General features: G+C 54.2%; 11 protein-coding genes across 11 annotated transcripts; 6 read left to right on the top strand and 5 right to left on the bottom strand.

Annotated features, from left to right (window-relative positions):
• Window position 1: 1 nt before the first annotated feature.
• ASPACDRAFT_125935 (NAD(P)/FAD-dependent oxidoreductase) lies at window positions 2-1,589 on the bottom strand. The gene has a single exon (XM_020196869.1). The coding sequence runs from the start codon at window positions 1,467-1,469 to the stop codon at window positions 72-74; it is 1,398 nt and encodes a 465-aa protein (XP_020052717.1). The 5' UTR covers window positions 1,470-1,589; the 3' UTR covers window positions 2-71.
• A 328-nt stretch (window positions 1,590-1,917) lies between these two features.
• Window positions 1,918-2,758, bottom strand: hmgX (the record flags this gene model as incomplete). The annotated part of the gene is made up of 1 exon (XM_020197683.1): window positions 1,918-2,758. The coding sequence occupies exon 1, from the start codon at window positions 2,722-2,724 to the stop codon at window positions 1,918-1,920; it is 807 nt and encodes a 268-aa protein (XP_020052716.1). The 5' UTR covers window positions 2,725-2,758.
• A 545-nt stretch (window positions 2,759-3,303) lies between these two features.
• Window positions 3,304-4,713, top strand: ASPACDRAFT_34921 (4-hydroxyphenylpyruvate dioxygenase family protein; the record flags this gene model as incomplete). The annotated part of the gene is made up of 4 exons (XM_020200083.1): window positions 3,304-3,965; window positions 4,043-4,102; window positions 4,162-4,519; window positions 4,579-4,713. The coding sequence occupies 4 exons, from the start codon at window positions 3,304-3,306 to the stop codon at window positions 4,711-4,713; spliced, it is 1,215 nt and encodes a 404-aa protein (XP_020052715.1).
• Window positions 4,714-5,899: 1,186 nt separating this feature from the next.
• ASPACDRAFT_47144 (uncharacterized protein) lies at window positions 5,900-7,406 on the top strand (the record flags this gene model as incomplete). Its single annotated transcript, XM_020201905.1, has 2 exons — window positions 5,900-7,059; window positions 7,151-7,406. The coding sequence occupies 2 exons, from the start codon at window positions 5,900-5,902 to the stop codon at window positions 7,404-7,406; spliced, it is 1,416 nt and encodes a 471-aa protein (XP_020052714.1).
• A 772-nt stretch (window positions 7,407-8,178) lies between these two features.
• ASPACDRAFT_34852 (hemolysin-III family protein) lies at window positions 8,179-9,330 on the bottom strand (the record flags this gene model as incomplete). Its single annotated transcript, XM_020200079.1, has 4 exons — window positions 8,179-8,274; window positions 8,377-8,578; window positions 8,748-8,986; window positions 9,076-9,330. The coding sequence occupies 4 exons, from the start codon at window positions 9,328-9,330 to the stop codon at window positions 8,179-8,181; spliced, it is 792 nt and encodes a 263-aa protein (XP_020052713.1).
• A 996-nt stretch (window positions 9,331-10,326) lies between these two features.
• On the top strand, window positions 10,327-11,447 carry ASPACDRAFT_34815 (carbon-nitrogen hydrolase family protein; the record flags this gene model as incomplete). Its single annotated transcript, XM_020200073.1, has 3 exons — window positions 10,327-10,371; window positions 10,485-10,781; window positions 10,848-11,447. The coding sequence occupies 3 exons, from the start codon at window positions 10,327-10,329 to the stop codon at window positions 11,445-11,447; spliced, it is 942 nt and encodes a 313-aa protein (XP_020052712.1).
• An 881-nt stretch (window positions 11,448-12,328) lies between these two features.
• ASPACDRAFT_34759 (putative toxin biosynthesis peroxidase) lies at window positions 12,329-13,582 on the bottom strand (the record flags this gene model as incomplete). Its single annotated transcript, XM_020200072.1, has 3 exons — window positions 12,329-12,537; window positions 12,664-12,883; window positions 13,196-13,582. The coding sequence occupies 3 exons, from the start codon at window positions 13,580-13,582 to the stop codon at window positions 12,329-12,331; spliced, it is 816 nt and encodes a 271-aa protein (XP_020052711.1).
• A 729-nt stretch (window positions 13,583-14,311) lies between these two features.
• ASPACDRAFT_34675 (putative arachidonate 5-lipoxygenase) lies at window positions 14,312-16,229 on the top strand (the record flags this gene model as incomplete). The annotated part of the gene is made up of 3 exons (XM_020200063.1): window positions 14,312-14,611; window positions 14,683-15,277; window positions 15,367-16,229. The coding sequence occupies 3 exons, from the start codon at window positions 14,312-14,314 to the stop codon at window positions 16,227-16,229; spliced, it is 1,758 nt and encodes a 585-aa protein (XP_020052710.1).
• ASPACDRAFT_125933 (TMEM53 family protein) lies at window positions 16,189-17,555 on the bottom strand. The gene is made up of 2 exons (XM_020196868.1): window positions 17,419-17,555; window positions 16,189-17,347 (listed from the first exon to the last, which is right to left on the bottom strand). The coding sequence occupies exon 2, from the start codon at window positions 17,292-17,294 to the stop codon at window positions 16,347-16,349; it is 948 nt and encodes a 315-aa protein (XP_020052709.1). The 5' UTR covers window positions 17,295-17,347; window positions 17,419-17,555; the 3' UTR covers window positions 16,189-16,346.
• On the top strand, window positions 17,535-19,164 carry ASPACDRAFT_125932 (putative MFS monocarboxylate transporter). Its single transcript, XM_020196867.1, has 2 exons — window positions 17,535-18,255; window positions 18,372-19,164. The coding sequence occupies exons 1-2, from the start codon at window positions 17,751-17,753 to the stop codon at window positions 19,148-19,150; spliced, it is 1,284 nt and encodes a 427-aa protein (XP_020052708.1). The 5' UTR covers window positions 17,535-17,750; the 3' UTR covers window positions 19,151-19,164.
• A 904-nt stretch (window positions 19,165-20,068) lies between these two features.
• On the top strand, window positions 20,069-21,796 carry ASPACDRAFT_54706 (cytochrome P450; the record flags this gene model as incomplete). The annotated part of the gene is made up of 1 exon (XM_020202912.1): window positions 20,069-21,796. The coding sequence occupies one exon, from the start codon at window positions 20,069-20,071 to the stop codon at window positions 21,794-21,796; it is 1,728 nt and encodes a 575-aa protein (XP_020052707.1).
• Between the last annotated feature and the right edge of the window lie 848 nt (window positions 21,797-22,644).

Here is a 22,644-nt window from a genome sequence, read left to right as displayed (position 1 = left end):
ACTGAACTCAGAATGTACATTATATTTTCTCCTTACTGCCTAGTATCACACTTCTATACATACACCCACATCTACCGCAACCACCCCTTGGGACCGCCCCACGTACCGTTCACCAAATTGTTGTAATACACCCAGGGGAAGAAGTTCTTCTTCAGCTGCCAGAACGCCTTCCGGGGCACGGCCTGGTCAATGCCGAACCAGCCCCCGAACGTCTCCTTGGGCACGCCCGCGTACTTGAACTCGGCCAGCAGCACCTTGCCGTACTCGGTCGTCAACGGACACGAGGTGTACCCGTCGTAATCCGCGTCGGGCGCCTTGCCCTCGGAGGCGCGCAGCAGGTTGCGTACCAGAACGGGCGCCTCAGCGGTGATGGCCGCCGTCGTCTTGGAAGTGGGCAGACTGGAGGCGTCGCCAATCGACCAGACGTTCTTGAACTTCTTGTGCTGGGTGGTGGCGTTGTCCACATCCACGAAACCCGCCGCGTCGGCCAGGGGCGAGTTCTTCACGAACGCGTGGGGTCCCATCTTGGGGACGACGTGCAGCAGGTCGAACTGGCGCTGCACCTGGGCGCCCGACCCGTCGCCCTTGGCGAAGGTGGCCGTGTTGCCCTCGACGGCCACCAGATCGTGCTGGAACAGCCCCTCGACGCCGCGCTCCTGGCGCAGCGCCTCCAGCGCGGCACTGTACTTGGGCACGCCGAACATACCGGGCAGCCCCGTGGCGAAGCTGATCTGGATAGCGGACTGGGCCGGGTTGGCGGGGTCGTAGAGCCCGGCCTGCTTCCAGTGGTCGAGGGCCAGCCACATGATCTTCTGCGGGGCGCCGGCGCACTTGAGCACGCCGGCGGGCTGAGTGAACAGCGCCTTGCCGCCCTTCAGCTTGTTCAGGGTGCGGTACACCTTGTCGACGTGCTCATACCCGTAGATCGACGAGACGAGGCTGTTGGGGTCGGCCAGCGCCTCCGGAAGGCCCTTGATACTGTTGAAGTTGACGTGGATGCCCGGCACAACGATCAGCTGCTCGTAGCCCAGCCGGTCGCCGTTGGCCAGCGTCACCGTGTTCTGGTCGGGCGTGAAGCTGTCAACCGCCTGCCCGTACAGCTTGAGCTTCGCGTCCACCAGCCCCGGCAGCGGCCGCCGCAGCTCCTCCTTGGTCTTCACGCCGCCGCCCACCAGGGTCCAGCCCGCTTGGTAGTGGTGCCATTCGGCGGGGTCGATGATGGCAATGTCGTCTTGGGTGTATTGGCCGGTGTGGAGGAGCTGGTGGCTCACGTTCAGGCCCGCGGTGCCGCCGCCGATGACGACGATCTTGTGGTTGCGCGTGGAGGAGGGAGTGACGGGGTTGGCGGCGGAGGGGGAGGAGGACGAGGAGGACGAGGGGGGAGCGGCGGTGGCGAAGGTGCGGAGGGAGGCGATGGTGGGCTGAGAGTTGGCTGCGCGGGCGGCGCGGGTGACGCTGCTGCGGAACATTGTGTTGAGGATATCACCGACGGTGATGGTGAGGGAGGGAGGGAGAGAGGATGGACGGGAGGAAAGACGAAGAGGATGAAGATAAAAAAAAAGTAGATATTCAGCGAAATTGTATGGTACCTGAAAGTCAACTGTAAGCATTAAATCCCAAAGAGCCAATTGCCGGTCTCGGCGATCACGTCATCTCGGGATTCCCCTGTTGGGTCTGTTTGGCTTGTTTGTCTGACACTATCCCCGATTCGGCACACCTCCAGCCTATCCGGATTGTTCGATTTGGTCGGCGTCTTCTTCAACCAACTCGCTCAGTCGGCGTCTCACTCTACATATACTTGAATTCAAGGACAGCAATGGCATGATAAGCTGAAGGATGAGATCACATTGGTTCTATTTACAATAATGCATGAAGTATAGACCCCGAGATTCAGCTCGATGCAATATGGCCTGATCCTCACCAATCCATCACCGACCCCGCCGCAACCTCCTTTCGCAACGCCTCCTTCACAATCGCTCCGCACATCTTCGCATACGGATTCGTCTGCACCGCCAGCTGCTGCGCGACCTTGTTACCGAACCGACCCCCTAGGAAGAAATCCCCGCTCGCCATCTCCTCCAGCTGCTGTGCCCCCAGCCCGTCCAATCGCTCCGGACCGCCTTCTCCGTGGGAGTGTCGGAACCTCGCGGCTTTCAACAAGAGATACCCCCGATGCGTGTATGCGTCTGCCAAAATGCGTGCTTGGCCCGGGGAGACGGGATCGGCGGGGGAGCGCGGGCTGGCGAGCTGGATAGCCTGGGTGAGGTCGGCGAGGAGGGCGGAGGCGGGGGCTCGGTTGGCGGGTGCGAAGAGCTTGAGGTCTGTGTCTGTGTCTGTGTCTGGATCTTGGATGCTCGAGGAGGGCAGCGAGGAGGAGGATGGGATAAGGGTGAGGTCGATCAGGAGACGGCGGGCTTGGGCGCGGTTCATGTAGGCGGAGGGATAGGTGGGTGCGTCAGTGATGAGGAGGTCCAGGTCGGTGATGGCTTTCTGGACGGTGGAGAGCGAGGGCTCTGGCTGTTGGAGCGTGCGGATGATCTCCAGCTCGGCTGACTTTAGGGATTCATGCTTCTCTGGGGAGATGTTGAGGTGGGCTGGTAATGTGGGGAGGGTCGCGTCGATGGCGAGAGCGGAGGAGGGAGAGGACTCTGCATCGAAGAGGGCTTGCAGGACGGCTGAGTCGTTGGATGTGAGGGATGGTTTGCAGGGGTCGATTGTGGTCATTGTGAGTGTGTGTGTCTGCGTAGTCTTAAGTTGGAGGTGAATAACTTAGGTATGAGGTTATGTGCAGGTAGGTGAAGGTGGAGGGGACTGAGGACTTCCGGTGGATGCTTTTTCTATGATAGCACTCTTTCAAGGAGCATGAGGAGATAGCCGGAGTATATCTGGGCCATCTGGGCAGAGTCGAATCCGCGTCAGAAATGCGCGTCTAACCGTCCGAGACATTCATTCCGGATGTTTGCTCAAACACCCGCCGCCAGCCGGAGTTGTCCGCCCTCAGCCGAAGCCCTTCCCTGCCTATCCGGGGAATAGGCTGGATTCTCACTCCGTACCATCAAACCCTCGGGCCTCGTTATCATCAGAGTATCCGCGTGCAGCAAGAGTGAAGATGGCGATATCCGTCATTAGATAGGGTTATAAGCTCACCTTTGTCCATCCGTAGAACTCCAACAGCAAGCCTCAGGATTCCTTTCTCATCGCAACCAAGCAACGTCACATCCCTACCTACCTACCCATCTATCTATCTACCTGAACAACCACTTCTATACATCATCCATCACAGAGATAAGCATATCCAACGCCATGGCCCCCATCGCCACCTCCCCTCCCACCTCCCCCTCCCTACCCACAAACACCTCTAGCCTCGCCAGCTACAAAGGCTACGACCATGTGCACTGGTACGTCGGCAACGCCAAACAAGCCGCCTCCTTCTACATCACCCGCATGGGCTTTGAGCGGATTGCCTACCGCGGCCTCGAGACCAACAGCCGCGCCATCTGCTCGCATGTCGTCCGCAACGGCGACATCACCTTCATCCTGACCTCCCCCCTGCGCTCCCTCGACCAACTCGCCCGCTTCGACCCCGAAGAACAAGACCTCCTCCGCGAGATCCACGCCCACCTCGAGCAGCACGGTGACGCCGTGAAGGATGTGGCTTTTGAGGTGGACTCGGTCGATGCCGTCTACAACGCCGCCGTGGCCAACGGCGCCAAAGCCGTCTCGGGCCCGCGGACCCTCGAGGACGCCGATGGCCGAGTGCGCCTGGCCACCATCCAGACGTACGGACAGACGACACACACCCTGATCGAGCGGGGTGAGTACCACGGCGTCTTCCTGCCGGGGTACCGCGTGGAGAAGGGCGATGCCGATCCGATCACCGCTCTGCTGCCGGGGGTGCAACTGCGACGGATCGATCACTGTGTGGGGAACCAGGACTGGGACGAGATGGACAAGATCTGCCAGTAGTATGTCTCCTTGCAAAACATCATGATCATGAAACAGGAAAGCTCTCCCATGATAGATCAACACTAACACCGACTAGCTACGAAAACGCCCTCGGCTTCCACCGCTTCTGGTCCGTCGACGACAAAGACATCTGCACGTACGTTCATCCCCCTCCCCAGCCTATGACCCAACCTGCTAACCTGCCACAAAAAACAGCGAATTCTCCGCCCTTAAAAGCATCGTCATGGCCTCGCCCAACGAAGTCGTCAAGATGCCCATCAACGAGCCGGCCAAGGGCAAGAAGCAGTCGCAGATCGAGGAGTACGTGGACTTCTACAACGGGGCGGGGGTGCAGCACATCGCGCTGCTGACGGACGACATTCTCACGGCCATCACCAACCTCAAGGCGCGCGGGGTCGAGTTCATCAAGGTACCCGACACCTACTACGAGGACATCAAGATCCGGCTGAAGAAGGCGGGCCTGGTGCTGCACGAGGACTTTGACGAGATCCGGAAGTTGGACATCCTGATTGATTTCGATGAGGGGGGGTATTTGTTGCAGTTGTTTACGAAGGTATGATCCCATCCACTCTGGGATGATTATGAGGGGTGTGGGTGACTGACATGCAACAGCATCTGATGGACCGCCCGACGGTGTTCATCGAGATCATCCAGCGGCATAATTTCTCCGGGTTCGGAGCCGGGAACTTCAAGTCGCTGTTCGAGGCGATTGAGCGGGAGCAGGCTCTGCGGGGCAATTTGGTTTGATTTGGAGAAAGGGTTGAGTTGAAGCGTTCTCACGGTTAGCGGATGCATGGCTCTTGTATTATTGCTTTCTTGCTTGTACATTTGAACCGCGGTGGTATGCATCGTACCTTGCATGACGATTAATGGAATCATTCTCGGAGTACTTTGGCTACAAGACGGATACTACAGTGGCTGCTTGCTGCGGATGTGTTCTGCACACCTAGTCTGAGCGTTGTTTCTGGTTTGCCATCCAACCGACCCCATGACCGGCCACCGGAATCTAATTTCGGCACTAAGTTTTGGTCAGCAGGTTTGAGCGTCAGTGCTTCTGAGATAACCTTGGGAAGTCAAATGGGTGAGATGGTTACACTCGGTTATCTCGGCCTCAGGAACGAAGTTGCCGTTGTGACGTCAAGAAACCCTAATGTTATCCTCGGATGATCGATTCAGCCGCATATCCGCTGTTGTTGTTTATGTATGGGGTTAGGTTTGATGAGAGGAGATACAGTATGGTAAGATGTAATTGAATCTAGTATTTTATGCTCAATCACAGTTCATTAGCACAGTTTGGCACTCTCTTTGTCGTTGTAAGTGAAGATGATGGAACATGATGACTGATTATTGAAAAGCACACACAGTTCTGTATTGCACATCTCAGAACTAGACAGTAACCATTGCTTGTCACAGACTAAGAAAGTGCAAGGAAACAAAGGGAGCCGAGGAGTTACTCTCTAGACATAAGTAGCAGCATGTAGTATGTTTAGTACTATGAATATAGAAACAGAAATCAATAGTCTTCCCGGAACTGCACTCACCCCGCTATCAACAGTAGGGTTGCTGGCCAGTATGCTCATCAATCCATAAGCTTGGTTATGAGAACTCCCGACCAACATTCGGCGGTCTTTATGGCATGACAGCCAATGAGTATCATAGGTCGTTTCAGTAAACAGGCCGGACAAAGACCGGTGTCGAATCTTCACACAAAGGGCAGTCGCATACCGTGCACAAAGAACCATACTTACCACCTAGGTCTAGCAGAAACCCATCTTCTATTCCAATATTCAGCGATGAAAAGTAGCATCTACACAACTCCACGTTTCAGGTGACTGCCATCGACCACGATATCTCTTCCAAGTTGATACTGCCCGCTCAACCATTGATCTAGCCTCTTCCCATCATCCAGACTATACATCACTCTGCGAGCAAGATGCTAGATATTAAAGACGACGACTTTGCTGAGAAACGCGCCGAGATGAAAACACCTATTCCACCTCCAAACGATGAATCCCCAGCAGCCAGCACCTCCACCCCCAAACCAGCCTCCACCCTCCAACCGCAGCCCCCACCCAGCAAACTCCACCTCCTGGACATCCAACAACAACAGAACCTCGCCCGCGAAGCCGCATCCCAAGCAGCGATGGAGCGCGAGAGCAAGTCCCTCATCCCCCCACCCATCCAACCCATGCAATCCCCAAATCTAACACCACCTCCAACCCCCACAGACCTCCACAGCAAAGTAACACTCCAAACGCACCACATCCACCGCCCCATCCAGCTATCCTCCCAATCCACCACCACCACCAACCCGCACAGCCACTCAACGGCCCTCCCCCTAACCGCCCGGGTCTACGCCCCAAAACCCCAAGGCTACACCCCGCTCCACCTGCCCGTCTACCTCCACTTCCACGGCGGGGGCTTCTTCACCGGCACGCTGGACAGCGAAGACGCGACCTGTTCGCGGCTCGTGGCATCCCTCTACGCCAAGGGCCGCCCCATCATTTTAGTCAGTGCGGACTACCGCAAGACGACGCATGTGAGTTTCCCGGACCCCTTTGAGGACGCGTGGGAGGTGTTCAGCTGGCTGGAGCGGCGCATCGCCTGGTTGAACGGGGATCCCACGCGGGTGTTTGTGGGCGGGGAGGACGCCGGGGCGGCGCTGGCGGCGTGGGTGGCCTGGTTTGCGCGCAGCAATGTCGCCGGGCGGCTGGAGGTGGAGACTAGATCAGAAAGGTTGATTCAGGTGCAGGGGCTGGTGGTTTGTAACCCCTGGATGCCGTTTTTGGATCGGTGGGAGGAGGTCGGGGAGGCGTTTGGGGTGGGGAGTAGGGCTGTGGAGCGGGATACCGGGGACGGGAAGGGGAAGGGGAAGGGACGGGAAACTGAGGTAACGGAGGTGGGAAAGGGACATGCAGCTGGATACGATTTCTACCACGCGCTGCTGAACGTCTACCGTGTCGAGCCGGGACACCATGGGATTGGTATGTGGACGGCGCTGGAGGCGATGCCGGACACCTATCTGTTGACCTTTGCGGAGAGTCTGTTGCGGCGGAGGCAGTTATTGTTCGCGACGCTGTTGATGCGCGAGGGGTGAGTTTCTTTCCTTTATCTTACTAGTCGGCTTTGTTTCAATGGTGATGGATGGATTGGTGTATGCTGACATTTCCACCCCTGATACCAGGGTCAACGTGGAAATGAACGTCCTGCCTGGCTCGCCGCACAAGACCCAGGATCTGGAAATACTCCCGAGCTCCCACCCCTGGGGTTCCGAGTTGATCGAGGCGCTCGAGTGGTGTTTGCGGACCTCCCACGGACAGATGCGGCCTCCCGGGTCGGTGTATACTGCCGGTGTGGTAATCGTCTCTCTTCTCCTTGCGGCGCTCTATTTGTATCTGACTGATATAGTGAACACACATCTCTCCGATATCAGACTTTAGATAGGTAGATAGGCGGGTGCGAAGCTGATGGATACCCTTCTGAGAGTAATTCTCAGTCGGCAACGCAGTCTGGAATGCAAGCACTGTACATTGGTGGAACAAGAGCCTATTTGTAGGCAGACGTCTGGCATTCCGCACCTGGTGGTTGTACACTATTGTTCATGGACACCTACCAAGAGAGTACGAACAACTTGATTTTTAATTTCATCCTGGAGTATGGTTGCCGAGCCCCAAATATATTTCTAAGAGAGAGAGTTTTGAAAGATAGCAGTTCTGGCCCAGGATATGTCATCACTTCTTAAGAAGAAACCGGCGTCTTGAGCATATGCTCTTTATGCCAGTACTGCATAGTTGTAGGGGCAGCTATGGCGATGATCTCAGTGTCGAATAAATGGTATCAATATTGTTTGAAAGGTCGCAGCATGGATCAAGGTATTGATTGTATGGCAAAGAAGTGTCCGGCCACTTGGCTAAATTTCAAACGTAGCGAACCTCAATTAATCACATGCCGTGGATGACGAGTGGAAGCCAGCGGGCATGACAAAATCCCGAGTCATGGAAGAAGATTGCTTGGAGATTCTCTCTTTGTCCATACTGGGATTCTATCCTCGCAATCGGTCATGTTTCATCCACTGTGATCCTTTAGATATCTTTCATATTCCAGACCCCGAATCCCATCCCTAACTCAAACTCACTCCCACGCCTACCCGCATCTCTCTGCACCATCTCTCTTCACATAGAAGCATCTCTCCCCCCTCACACGTCGGACTACTCACGAGTGTATTCGCCGCAGCATCTCTCTCAACCCAAACAAGTGTACAATCTGCCCAAATGCCACCAACACGTGGAAAATTTGATGACTGGCCCCCTACCCGAGTTTCACCGACTACACATGAGCGAAAGTCGCCACTTGGAAAAGGAAGAAGGCAAAGAAACGGATCAAACGATCGGCATGATGGGAGAAACGTACCACCAGATCGAACCGCGAGGGCCAATATGCCTCGGGGAACCGAGTGATATAGACGATGGTGCCGAGCGCATACGACGAGCAGGTCACGATGAGACTCTCGCCCGGAATCCGGGACCAGCCGCAAGGCTCCTCGCCCGCCCAGAAGACAACGCGGAAGATTGGGGCAAAGCCGCTGGCGGCTAGGAGGATGAAGACAGTTGCTCTAGGAACAGTTACAGATTTGTTCGGATCGGTGTTGACAGTCCAGGTTAGGGTGGATGGTTCGGTGGAAAAGCAAACTTGGGAGGGGGTTTCGAAACGGACATAGTGGAGCGAGAAGAAAAAAAAAAAAAGGAAAAAAAGATAAAAAAAAGGGGGAACGAAAAACTCACCTCCATGGACCGGCACGAGCACCATCCATCCCCGCGTCGAGTAAAACGCTAAATACCATCGCGGCACAGAACAGGGTGAACAGAATGTAGATGGATTGATACAGTGGAGAGCCGTGGAGGGCGAAATACGCGACGGAGATACAGGTCGTGGAGATGGTTAGCACAATCCCGAAGTAGTCCAGCTTTAGAAAAGCACGTGCGACCTCAGGGGAGTGGGCATTAGTCGCGTGGAAGGTAGCCTGTGAGGAGTACGTGCTTGGTCAATGATAGCTCGACAGAAAGCGACAGAAAGAGAGAGACCGAGGTGAACGAAAGGCAGACCACCGACCGAAAAGACCAGACATCCTGCTGTCCCGGCGACGTAGGTTTGGACCGCCAGAATGTCAGATAGTGGGACCTCAAACGGTAAGGGGGCGATCCAATAATCAATTGCCAGCAGGATGACCAGAAAGTAGACTCCGGGAAGAATATGCGACCAAGTGTTGACGGATTCATTGTGAAGGTGAAAGAGAGACCAGAAGCACCGCCTGAAGCTATTCAGCTGAGCCCGATACCCATGCTTGATGTACGGGTCCCACTGCATCCACTCGGGGATATCGGTGGTCAGGAAGAGGTCTGGCCTTAGCGGGCCATCGACTTCAATTGGTTTCTTTGCCACCTTTGCTGGTGACGGGGTCAGGATACAGGTCAAGGAGCTTACCGCGAGTCGGAGAGAAGGCATTATGAGCGGACTGCATCAGTTTGTGACCAACAATCGACCTGGTTAAGGAGTGTCTTATATGTATGATCAAACTTCAGAGAGTATGAGTACGTTAAATCAATGTACATATGTGTGATTTTGGACAACGCGGATAAGTAGATTCCCAATTCTTGCGAAGAAAGATCACACCGAGCGGGGGCGTGCATCAGACCCTCTTTCTCCTGCTTCTCTTATCTGAGATAGCCTTTTCATGCTGGGATGGTATTTTTCTTGCCCATCAGCATCCTGCCGGAGATGATTGGCGGGGCTAGTCCCTCAGTGCTCTTTTCTAGTCTGCTCATTGTACTTCGGAGATACTACCCTATATAGTAATTGGAAGCATGCAGCTTATTAGGATAGATACTTGAAGCTCATGAGCAGAACAGCTGAGTTCATTGAGCAAAAATTTCGGCGCTGTATATGTTTGACGGACGTTTGTTCATGGAGGGGGTGGGATGTAGGTAGGTGAGGTAGGGTAGAGTTCTATCAAGACTGTGGGGCTCCTAGCCAGCAGCCTATTGTGAAGTTACGGTTCAGTACGTTACATACTTACGGACCTGTTTGAGCCTGTTTGGGCCGTTTCTGTATTAACAGGTCCATACAGAATGATGAATACACAGAATTTGCAAGCTAATGTATACCGCAGTAAGCATCAACAGGGGGGTCTGTGACAGACAAACAGCCGAGGTTGAGAGCTACTACGGAAGTACGTAAGCACTAAGCGATACCTAACAACTAAGTGACATTAATATGAAATATAAGGTCCGCGTATCTTGCGCCGAGCCTCGTAATCATCTTCTGTTCTTGACCTGTTATCCATCTGCAGCGCCAATAACCGTCATGTCGCCCGCTTACAAGATTGCCGTCATTCAACTACACGTCAAGGTAAGCGAGTTTGCTTTCCTGCGTCGATGAAACACGCAGCTCCACAATGTTGGAAAACCAGGTGGGCCTTACTGATTTGATGCCTTGTCGTGGCCCGTTTCGCGCGGTTAAAGCCCCTCAAACCGGCCGACAACTTTGCCCGGGCGGAGAGATTCATCCTTGATGCCGCAGCACAGGGTTGTCATCTGGCTGTTTTACCCGAATTCCATCTAACCAACTGGGTTCCCACCGACCCGCGATTCGCGGTACTTTGCGATGAATGGGAGACATATCTGCGCCGCTACCAGGCTCTAGCAAAGGCGTGTAATATCTGCATTGTGCCGGGGTCTATCGTCCGCCCAGTTTCAGCATCCTCCAGCCCAGGTGGTGGTGGTGATGATGATGATGATGATGATGATGTTGATGGTGGGGTTAACAACGACGATAAAAATAGCAGCAGCAACGACAACAACAACCACCCTGAACCCCGTCTGGAGAACGTCACCTTTTTCATCTCCAACGCTGGGGAGGTCCTGGGATCCTACGTGAAAAAGAACCTCTGGGGACCCACGGAGCGCGCACACCTGCGCACTTCTGGGGACAGCCCGCACAGGGTGATCGCGACCCCGCTGGGTCCCGTCGGGCTGCTTGTCTGCTGGGATCTCGCCTTCCCCGAGGCGTGGAGGGAGCTTGTGAGGCAAGGGGCCAAGATCATCATCGTCCCTACGCTGTGGACCCGTAGCGGAGCCTCCGACGCCGGCCGCCGGCAAAACCCGTCCGCCCCCTCCTTGTTCCTTGACAGCATCCTGACTGCACGCACGTTCGAAAATACCTGTGCTGTGGTCTTCGCCAACGCGGGTGGGCCCCCGGGCCGGAACTACTGCGGTCTCTCGCAGATCAACATTCCGTACGCGGGGCCGTTGGTGCGCCTGGGTACCTCCACGGAAGGCATGGGGGTGGCCACGCTGGATATGGCCGTTGTCGACGAGGCGGAGGACAACTACGCCATCCGGGCGGATTTGTCGGATCCAGCCTGGCATTACAAGCATACGCAAAGGATGATTTCAATGGACAAGAGCACAAAAGGTAAACTGTAAGGCTTGGAAATTTTCTGGCGGCAGAGGGATCAAAAATTATCATGGACCATCAGGCGATCGAAATTGAACATGCTTTGCTTGCGCTGAGCGCGCATCAAACCAGCCAGTAACTGCAGGATGGGATCGATAGCTTAATACAAAATACTGTAATTCTGATTTGTGGCCAAGGAGGGGGAGGGTAAAAAAGAGGGGTAATACAGGTCAAGCTGAGTATTTTTGTTAGCTTGTATAACATGACTTATCCCTGTATTCTTATCATACTCACTCATAAACCGGATACTTATCCGAAACTACGGAATGACTGAGATATCCGAGGTTAGCCAAGGCTTGGGTGGGGTTCAAGCTTCAATGCAGCGGGACGTTTCTTTTCGTCAGACAAAGCTTGATAGGTGACAGCACATCCATAAGGTAAGTTAGTGGTGGATTCCACCTGGCAACGGGGACGTACTTCCAGATGAGATCCACAACCCTACGTCAAGTCGAAACATTTGACAGTTACGATTTTAACTATACCTTACCAGGAAACCAGACCAAGATGCGAAGACTAGCAGTACAATCATATCATTCTTATTTCAACCGACAACTGTACAGTACTGTACTCATTGCACCTTTTCCCACTGGTCCCCAACCCAGCCGCTACCATGAGTTTTTTTGAACTCAGTAAGGCTGCATTACTTGCAAACGTTTCGTTGAAACCGCGCCTGCAACGGACAAACATCCCTCCCGGGATCTTGGTCTCCATCGGGAAACGGCCTCTGAATGGTGTATCCCACGTGATGCGACATGCGGTCAATCATCGCGTTGGACTCGGGAGAATAGTGCTTTCGCAGTGATATTAGCAAGCAGCCTGCGGTTGAATCTTGCAAATTTACAAGCAGAACTCAACAACGTCTCGGAAGAAAAGAGGGAGAAAAAAGAAAAGAAAAATGGGGAGAAGGGAGAAGGTAGACCCTCACCGGTGCCTCTCTCCGTTCGTACATGCGAGGAATATCCTCCTCAAGATAGAATGTCTTCACATCGTCAAGGAAGAGGGTGGTCCGGCCGTGCTTGCCAAATTTGCCGAGCACCCCCACCATGTTGGTGTACTGGGCTCTGCGCTTCGCATTAGTGCTACTGTTCCCTTGGTTTCTATTTTTTTTTTGTCGGGGAGGGGAGGAAAGGTTTTCTGGGGCTCATGGAAGGGGCAGTGGGTCACGCAACAGAGAACAGATGGCACCCTGGTTGCCAAATACGAAATTGGGATTCTCCGCTTTGCTTTGGTTGTGACGAAGGTGATGGTGCTCCGCCATGTCCTCCAGGGACAGAGTTTCACCGTCCTTGGAGAATGACAGCAGAGATTCGAAGAGTGTCATATTGAGGTTGATATTGTCCCCAACCGCACGATCGTTACGGGTCGGTGCGGCAGGGCAATTAATGACATATTGAACTTGGTCGTCCTACACCAGAAGATAGGTAGATTCGTCAGTGCAATCCTGTAGCAAGGGCGGAGAGGAGGGGGAAGAGACGAGGACAACAGATAAAAATCAAAAATCAAAATAGGAAGAAAAAAAAGACGAAAAGAAAAGGCCAAATCACTTGAATCCCTCAACCAGGATGGAATATACGTACATTGAATTGGTCGAGATCAATGCTTTCAGGCCACCCGTGCATTGCGAACGTCGGCGCCAATACTAACATGCTCTACAACCCACATAGCAAGTCAGTTAGCGAGACTACTGTGGGTGAAAAGCGGGGGATAGTCTCTTCACGTTGTCATCGCCGAAGTTCCAGACTCTGCGAACGGCGCGGGCGAGCTCTGCGTAAGTGATGTTCCTCCCCGTTCGATTGATATATCCCCGATTCGCCAATGCGTTGATCGCAGGGCAAGACGCGCGACGGTAATTTTCGCCGGGTCCGGACCCATTGTAGTGTCGCTCGTAGTAGTGGACCGACTCGTCGATGATGAAAGGGCGTTTCTCAGGAAGAATATGTGTGGGGATCGGAATGAAAGGCTCATTCAAGCCAAAGCCTCGGTCATCGCTCTCTTGAAGAACTCGCTGGTGGTAGTTCACAGCGTAGCCCCAGTCGATGCCACTGGGATGGCAGTGGACGACAGAGACAGTGAGGAGAAGGCCGATGATTGCGGAGAGCTTCATTTTTTTGCTTGTTCGATGAATCAAGCACAGATAAATCAGAGCAGAAAGTAGAACACAAGTTGGTGAAGGTCATCTCGGTCAATTCAGAAAGGCGTATTTGAATGTCAAGGTGGAGATCATTTTATTTCTGCCCATTCTTTCTTCCCAAGGCCCAAAGTGCTACAACTGTCACGCATCGGACCAAGCACTCGATCAGGAAGCCTTCTGGTTAGATCTCGCCATTGCCCAAGTATCCATTACACTCCTTCGGAGTCGCCGACGGTCATTGTAATTTCGACTCAGCAGGAAGAATTATGGATCTGCAATGAGACCTGGGCTGGACAATCCACCGTAACGCACTTATCATGACTTGGCTATTATATCCTAATTTGGCAATACACCCTGCAACATCCCCACCCCTACCACTCCGCTTTAGTGAGAATCAGCTTGGGCGTAACAGTCTCCTACACCGTAAACAGTATCCCTGCTCGGAACAGTGCCAGTCAGAAGGTTGTGGGAGGAAAGGCAATGGGGTCTACCTGAGGATGAAGAAGATGGATACACCCCCCGGAGAAAGTAATGATATAGATCCATTCGGCGTCCCAGTCCTAACGCTTGGTTTTCTTCTTCTTAGCATTATCATTCTTGACCGGACCGTTCCCTACACGGCCTCACACAATGATGTTACTTCTTGCGAAGACTCTATTGCTCCTCTCCATTTGCTGGAGCCGTCAGGCGATTGGATGGCCAATGGTTCCCAGCCAAATCGTATCCCAAGAGCCCACGGTAGCCCTTCCGAATGATGATTCCCACCGGTACAGTCTCCCGATGTTTGATCTTCAACCGTGGGAAAGAGTCGACGAGATTCACCTGGCACGCCAGGGATATCTCTACGGCCCTCCTCTCCTAGGAAACACATCCTTCTTCCCCACCGGGGTGCTAGGCGATGCTATGGTAGCGCGTGACCGAGCGCAATGGTTCAAAGATGTGGAATATGTGACCGATAATGTATATTCGGAATTACAGAAGGCAGCGGGGACACTCATGAAGGTTTGTTGGGGCCCCGAGACATGCCATTGCCAAAATAGACACACCGGCTTGGAGCTAATGAAAGGAGTTAGGCGGGTGGCATTCAGTCGCTCACTGACTACGAGCTCCTCTACAAAGACCAATGGATTTCTACCATCCCCGATGGAGTTGCCCCGGGAATGTTGAGTAATTGGACTCAAGACTTACTGTTTTCGATGGAACGCCTCTCCGTCAACCCGTACGTGGTGCGGCGGCTGCATCCTGAGAACGACCCTCTCCCTTTTGAGATGGCGGATGGAATGGCGCAACTCTTGGCGGAAGGAAGAAGCCTCACGGAGCTACACCGTGAAGGACATCTATTCTTTGCCAATCACTCCTATCAAGCACCCTATCCTAAGACACCCGGACGGTGGACCGCCGCCTGTACAGCCTACTTCTTCATTCATCCTCACTCGGGTCACTTCCTTCCTCTCGCCATCAAAACCAACATGGGGAGTGATCTCATCTATACCCCGCTCGACGAGGCCAACGACTGGTTGTTCGCCAAGATGGCGTTCAGTATGAACGATCTCTTCCATTCGCAGCTCTACCACTTAGCTCAAACCCATGATGTGGCCGAACCCGTGCACCAAGCCGCATTGCGCACGATGAGTGTCCGGCATCCTATCCGTGGCTATCTTGATCGCTGTATGAGCATTCCCTTTTTCCCTATGAATTCTCGATCCACCTCCATCTGACTTCTAGACTGAACTGACTCCTTGTGTAACCATTTGCAGTGATGTACCAAGCATACTCCGTCCGTCCCATTGGAGAGGAGTTTCTCTTCGACGATGGAGGGTTCTACGATAGTTCCTTTGCGGTGCCAAACTGGGCGGGCAAGAGATTCGCGACAGAGGCTTATTGGGGCCATGCGGGCCACTTTAGGGCAGCGGGGTTCTACCGGGACTTTGCGGACCGGGGGCTGGTCGACTGTACGTATGGGCCGGCACTGAAGTCGCTTCCGTTCTTCGAGACGGTGGCTCCCATGGTGGCGGCCATCGAGGAGTTTACACGAACGTTTGTGGACACGTACTATCCGGCGAGCGGACTGCTGGGACAGGACCACGAGCTGCAGGCGTGGATCCTCGAGGCGACCCACGAGGCGCAGGTGATCGACTTCTACCCTTCCCCGTTGCTGGCACCGAATGACCTTGTTGCCCTACTCTCTCACATGGCATTTCTATCCGGGATCGCCCACCACGCTCTGAACGGGGCGACGGTGGGAGAGGCGCTGGGCGTGCTGCCACTGCACCCCTCCGCTTTCAATCGCCCACTTCCCGAGACCGAAGGATCCATTGACTCCCTGCTGCCGTGGCTGCACAATGAGACCGAGGCGCTGAAGCAAGCCTCGCTGCTCGTGCGGTTCAATCGACCCTTGCTCGAGGAGCAGAAGGGCAACCTCCCGCATATGTTCTCGGAGCCCAGCCTTTTATCCGAGAGTTCGGTTCGGACAGCGGAGAGGACGTTCCGGACCACAATGGAAGGGATCAGTGATGAGATTCGGGCGAGACAGTTTGACGAGCACGGTCTGTCCCAGGGAATGCCTTTTATCTGGCGGTCCATTGATCCACGCAGAATTCCATATTATCTATGTGTGTAAACAATGATAGTCAACATCTCCATGGACTGACAGCCATGACACTTATGTAACTCAATTCCAATCATTCTACTGATAAATATGCTATCGCAAGTTTTCAGAATAGGGGAGGGAGTCAAACTACAGCTTTGGCTCCGGTTTGTTGAGCCCTGCTGTCCAAGCTTGCTCAACTATCTTTGCATACCGGGTCGGATCCGAAGGCATGTGCGCACAATGACCGGTACCCTCGAACAGGACCTGCTTGACCCTCCAGCCCTTCTTCTGGGCTTCCTGCGCATGGTCCCAGACATCTGTCCAGTGTGTCATACGATCTGCCTTCGAGTACATATAGTATACGTTGCCCGCCGTCGCTCCATCGGAGGAGGAGGGGGAGGAAGCAGCAGCAGCAGCAGAAGAAGAAGAAGAAGAAGAAGAAGAGCAGTCGTTTTCGTCTCCTTCCGGCAGCGCCGCTTGTTTGATGACGGTCTTCTCGTCCAAGAGCGTCCGTCGCATGAGACTGGCCGGGTTCTCGTTGCCGTATGCGATCCAGGTGTAGAGCAGGATCAGAAGACAGTGAACAACTACGGACCCCAGCATACGAGACCCTGGGGGCAGCGAGAAGACCATCGCATTGTAAGACTTCCAGTACGTCCCCTTGGCGGGAGTGCTGTCGAGCACCAGCCCGACTAAGGGAAGTGGTCGGGAGACGAGCTCACGCAGCGTAATCAACAGCTGGGTCGCAGTGTTGGTCCCTCCATTCGAAAAGGTGTGCAGTAGGATCTGGGACATGTTGGGTGATGACATTCCATGCCCACGGTCGGTCTCTGCGAGCGTGTCCAGCACGACCTCGACCGCCGGTCGGATTAGTCGACGCTGGCGGGCGTAGCTGCTTACCAGGATCGAAACCTCCGATTCAATGAGAAGAATCCGGGCAGCCGGGGCAATGGATCGATGCAACTCCGTGTACTTGCTGATATGCTTTGGGGAGGCCCCCAACCAGGTGCAAATAATAATCAATTGACCCGGGTGAGGTTTGTCTGGGGTAGAGAGCCAGGTGCGTGTACTTAAGGGGGCGAAATCTGGTGGCATTGTTGATGATAATAATGCCCCGTTTGCTTCTTTGACAATCAATCACAATCGGTCTTAGGAGATTTTAGTAATTTTAGCAATTTTAGCCAGTTTTAGTGTATGTGACCAGGGTTATTAAACTTACATCCTTGCAAGTCTTTCCCCCCTCCGCTTTTCCGGAAATTGGTGCGACAAGGAATCTTTAGAGAGGAAAGAGAAAACAAAACCCTGACCAAAGGGAAACAATCATGGGAAAAAAAAAGCAAAAAACTAAAACAAAACAAAACAAAACAAAAGTAAAAGAAGGAAAAAGGGGCCTCTGAGGGTTGGCCGTTCACGTTTATATGTTTCTCTCTCTCCCCCACTTTCCCTCTCCCCTCTCGCCTCTTCCTTGTCCTGATTCGTATAATCCTTCTATCCATTCTGATGTTCTTGGAGCTTATCACCAAACAATTCAACAATTACTCCGCATTCTCAATGAAGACGAACAAGGCCAAACAGCCACCTACACCAGCTGCGGCGGCTGCTGCCCTCCCAGCTCCGCCTAATGGGGGATTGGCTGCGTGGTCCGGGGTTTTCGCCTCGTTTCTTTTGTTTGTTACCACCTGGGGGTTTTCGACCGCGTTTGGAGCTTTCCAGAGTTATTACCAATCGGACCTGTTACCCACGAGATCGGCCTCGCAGATTGCCTGGATTGGGACGGTGAATGCGTTCTTCCTCATCGCGACGGGGATTGTGGCCGGACCCCTCTTTGATCGAGGATACCTGCATCACCTGATGATCGTCGGCTGTTTCCTCACTACCTTAGGGCTAATGATGCTAAGTCTTTCGACCGAGTTTTTCCAAGTATTCCTCTCGCAGGGAGTCTGCTGTGGCTTGGGGAGTGGGCTGATCTATGTTCCTGCCCTTTCTCTCGTGACGACCCAATTTACTACACAGCGTGGGATTGCAGTTGGACTGGTGACATCCGGTGCTAGTGTGGGTGAGTCTTTTCCCCTTCCTTATATGTCTTGCTATGTATATAGCCTACGAGCCCAGCATAGGGTTGAAGATCCCGCTCTAATCAGGGTGGTAACCCCCTTTTCCCATCAAATCCAGGCGGAGTCATCTTTCCTATCATCTTCATCCGGCTTCAGCCGCGGATCGGATTCCCATGGACGGTGCGAACGATGGGGTTCATCCAGCTGGCCTGCTCTTGCATCGCCGTCCCGCTGCTGCTGGCGACGACGAAAACGCGAGTCGCCCCGCCGCGGCAGCTGATCCACTGGCACGCACTGCGCGAATGGCCCTTCGCCGCGTATGCGATTGCTAACTTCCTGATGTTCATGGCCTACTTCGTCCCGGTATTCTACGTGCCTGCATTTGCCACGGGCGCGCTGCCCACGTCGACCGCGCTCAGCTTCTACCTAGTCTCGGTGCTCAACGCGGGCTCGGCGCTGGGCCGCATCGGCTCCGCGCTGCTCACCTCGTCTTCCGGAAAACTGCGCGCCAGCCACGTCCTGCTGGCAAGTGTGCTCGCCTCCGCTGTAATTCTATTTGGGTGGGTGGGCATCCACCACTCGGTGGCGGGGTTTGTCGTGTTCTGTGTCCTTTTTGGAATCTTCTCCGGCGTCCTCATCTCGGCCAACCCCGTCGTCATCGCCCACCCGGTCGTCTCCCCGACACCCTCAGTGATTGGCACCCGCATGGGCATGCAGTGGTTTGCCACCAGCTTGGGCGTGCTGGTGGGGGCGCCCATCGCCGGCGTGATCGAGGGTCACGAAGGAACTGGAAATGCGTTCTTGGGGCTGCAGCTGTTCAGCGCACTAGGAATGGTAGTGGCGGGGGCGTTCTTAGTGGTTCCAATGGTGGCCATCTGGCGATATGATAAGCCTTGATAGTTAAGGGGGGGGGGGAAATAGAAGACTCAGTATATAATGCGGGGATGGGGGAGGATGCCCCGCGCTGTGGAGACTGGGGGCTAAGGAAGGGGGTTAGAGGAGAGGGAGGGGAGGAGCCACAGAGCAAAATGAAGTTTTGCGTGCGTAAATCGAACGACACGATATAACCCAGTGCACGCAGAGGTATGTATATGTCATCTTCTACTGGATGTACCGTACCAAGGCGAGACCTAAATAGCTGTCTTGTCATGTACTGTACTATACTGTACTACAAGATACCGTTGGTGCTTTTGTCCTTTACAGTACCAGCGGTAATGTATCAGTGATATGAATAACATCACAACGCATCGTTGATATTGGCCATGGTCTACTAGATACTCTTCATGCACGAATACGTATGCTGCTATCGCGATTAAGGAACATGCTCCGACAGCTGAAAATATCTTCTCAGGCAGCACTCCTCTCCCTACGCTTCCAATTGGCAACGTCTAATCTAAAATCCCGCGAGGCCTGGTTCGACCGAGACAATTTGCCAGGTAAACCATGAGGAGGAGAAAAGGCTGGCCAGACAACAACCGTGGATCTCTGCCTCGGGGATGATCCTCAATTTGGATGTCGACAAGGCATCCCTGAAGTCTCTTCGTCAATGTAACTCGGCTAATATCAGGTCAGTGGGCCTTGGGAAACCCCCCTCTCCCCTCCCCAACACCATGGGCGAGGGGAGGTCGAAAGAGGGGCACAGAGTTTGGGGAGCAGAGAGAGCATAAAAAGGGAAGGTGGAACTTGGTCACTCAGCCCTCACCACAGCAGAATCTCTTCAAGTCTCGATTGTACCGTTTTTATCTCTCTCGTCCTCTTCTTTAACATTATCATTCAATCATCACTTCCCTTCTAAGTCCCCCGCCGCCCCCAAAAATGGATTTCTACAAGTCTTTCCCTAGTGACCTGCACCTTCCTCCTCATTTGCTTTCGGCTATTCAGAGGCCTACGGTCCTGGTGGGCGTTGCCTGTCTATTCTTATTCTCCCAGCTTCTGATCTGGACGGCCCATCGCTCTCGTCGAAAGACGACCGCGAAAGGATTGGCCGAAATCCCCGGACCCTCGGGGTGGCCCCTGATTGGAATCGGTCTCGATCTTCCGGCCCGGCCCCGGGTGCTTTTGAGCCGTTGGCGTACCCAGTTTGGAGACACTTTCAAGGTTCGCGTCGGCTGGTATAATTGGGTCTTCTTCAACAGCCCCGACGCGGTGAAGGAAGTCTTCGACCGGCAAGCGGCCGTGACCTCGGGCAAGCCCCCGCTCCCCATTGCGCAGGAGTACTGCCTGCGCGGGGATGGGATCCTGCCGATGACCTACAGCACCAAATGGAAGCGGCTGCACGCGTTGCTCAAACAGCTCCTCAATGCCAAGGCGTCGGCTGCATTCATCCCTAGCCAGGAATTCGAGATCAAGCAACTGCTGTGGGACTTGAGCGCCTCAGCCGGTAAGCCCAGCAGCACAGACTTTTACATGCACATCCGTCGCATGACCTTTTCCATCGTCATGACCTCGGCGTACGGGCAGCGGATCCCGCAGTGGGACTGTCAGGAGGTGCGCGACGTATACGGGAACATGCGGATGCTGTCAATCATCCTGAGCCCTGGGATGTTCTGGATCGACGTGTTTCCCGCCCTGAATTGGCTCCCCCGATTTCTCTTCCCCTCATGGCCCAAGGCCAAGCTCATGGCAGCGAAGATGCACGACAATAAGATGCGCCACTGGAACCACCTCAAGGCCCGAATCGCGGCAGGCAACGCCCCGGACTGTTTTGCCAGGGATCTCATGGAGTCTTCCAATTACCGGGAACACGAACTGGCCGAGGAGACGGTCTCGTGGCTGGCAAGCGCGGTGCCGGAGGCCGGGGCGGAGACGACGGCGAGCGCGTTGAACGGGATGATTCGGTACCTGGCCATGTTCCCGGAGGCACAAGCGCGGGCACACGAGGAGGTGACGCGGGTGCTTGGGGACGGGCCGCGGCTAGCGACGCTGGCCGACGAGCCCGCGATGCCCTACATCCGCGCGGTAATCAAGGAGACGCTGCGCCTGTGCCCAGTGGCCACCACAGGCCTCCGCCGCATGGCCGATGGCGACGTCCACTACCGCGACTACCGCATCCCCAGGGGGACCATTCTCCTCGCCAACCTCAATGCTCTGCACTGGGACCCCGACCGCTTCCCGGACCCCTTCAGCTTCCGCCCCGAGCGCTACCTCGACTCCCACCCGCTCCGCTCCGCCGTCTACGCCGCCGGCGGCGACGTCCACGCCCGCGATCATTTCACCTTCGGCGCCGGCCGCCGCATCTGTCCCGGCATCCACCTTGCCGAGAACGGCCTTTTTCTCGCCGTGGCCAACCTCATCTGGGCCTACGAGTTCCGCCTGCCCCTCGACGAGAAGACCGGCCAGGAGATGCCCCTGGATATCGGCGACGAGGCGTTCATGGAGGGCGCCATCCGCGTCCCCAAGCCGTACGCCATCCGGATTCTCGCGCGCAATCCCGCGCGATCGGCCCTCATCCAAGAGTCGTGGAAGACCGCGCAAAAGGAGGGGTATGTATTGAGAGGTGTTCGTGTTGATGTCGATGGCGGGGTGAGGGGGGTGAGGGGGTGAAACACTCGACCAAACTTATACCACCAACCCGAAATTCCCCTAGCGGGAAATGTGGGACGTGGCGTGAGGAATTCATTGCAAGCAGTTTTGGACGATTTGATTCCTTTTTGTGAGAGTCCTATCTAGGACTTCCAAGGCCAAAACACAAACAAAAACAGAGCCCTTTCCCCTCGGGTCCCCCGGGAGAGGTGCTTAGCTTGCTTCGATGACTTTGAATATAATGATATCTCTTTTTCTTCTTATGTTAACAAGCTAGAACAATGGAATAGTTCAACCGATTACATCGTGTCGACATGTTACGCCCGTTAGTAGGAATCCCGTTCTCTTACTCTCCCACCACCCCGATGTCCCTTCAGCGCCCCATTGAAGAGAAGAGACTCCCAGCCCTCAGTGCACTCCCCATCCCTCGCGGGCTTTTTCTTTCTTTTCTTTCTTTTTGGAAAGAGCAATGTCAATGAATACTTACTGCGATACTTACACCTTAATAGAGCGCTTTGAGATAGGGGTTGATAATAGACGAAAGACATATCGTACGGCCGATAAGTTAGCCTTGACCTCGGGTCGGCTCTTAGATTAAATACTCAGTTCAAGGTTATACCCCAGTATTGATGCTTTCTCCAAGTTTTGTGGATTTACTTGAAGTTGATCTTCACAATCGAAGATTCACAATCGAAGATTCACAATCGAAGATTCACAATCGAAGATTCACAATCGAAGATTCACAATCGAAGATTCACAATCGAAGATTCACAATCGAAGATTCACAATCGAAGATTCACAATCGAAGATTCACAATCGAAGATTCACAATCGAAGATTCACAATCGAAGATTCACAATCGAAGATTCA

This window comes from Aspergillus aculeatus (assembly GCF_001890905.1).
Source record: "Aspergillus aculeatus ATCC 16872 unplaced genomic scaffold ASPACscaffold_17, whole genome shotgun sequence".
NCBI classification, from domain to species: domain Eukaryota; kingdom Fungi; phylum Ascomycota; class Eurotiomycetes; order Eurotiales; family Aspergillaceae; genus Aspergillus; species Aspergillus aculeatus.
Note: the sequence above shows the minus strand (reverse complement) of the source record. Positions and strands in the feature narration are given on the sequence as shown.

What these genes read in the sequence shown, in the direction of transcription:
- ASPACDRAFT_125935 (XM_020196869.1), bottom strand. Translation starts at nt 1,469, where the DNA reads ATGTTCCGCAGCAGCGTCACCCGCGCCGCCCGCGCAGCCAACTCTCAG.
- ASPACDRAFT_125933 (XM_020196868.1), bottom strand. Translation starts at nt 17,294, where the DNA reads ATGCCACCAGATTTCGCCCCCTTAAGTACACGCACCTGGCTCTCTACC.
- ASPACDRAFT_125932 (XM_020196867.1), top strand. Translation starts at nt 17,751, where the DNA reads ATGAAGACGAACAAGGCCAAACAGCCACCTACACCAGCTGCGGCGGCT. An exon ending in GACATCCGGTGCTAGTGTGG is followed by an intron (nt 18,256 to 18,371) that starts GTGAGTCTTTTC and finishes CATCAAATCCAG; the next exon opens with GCGGAGTCATCTTTCCTATC.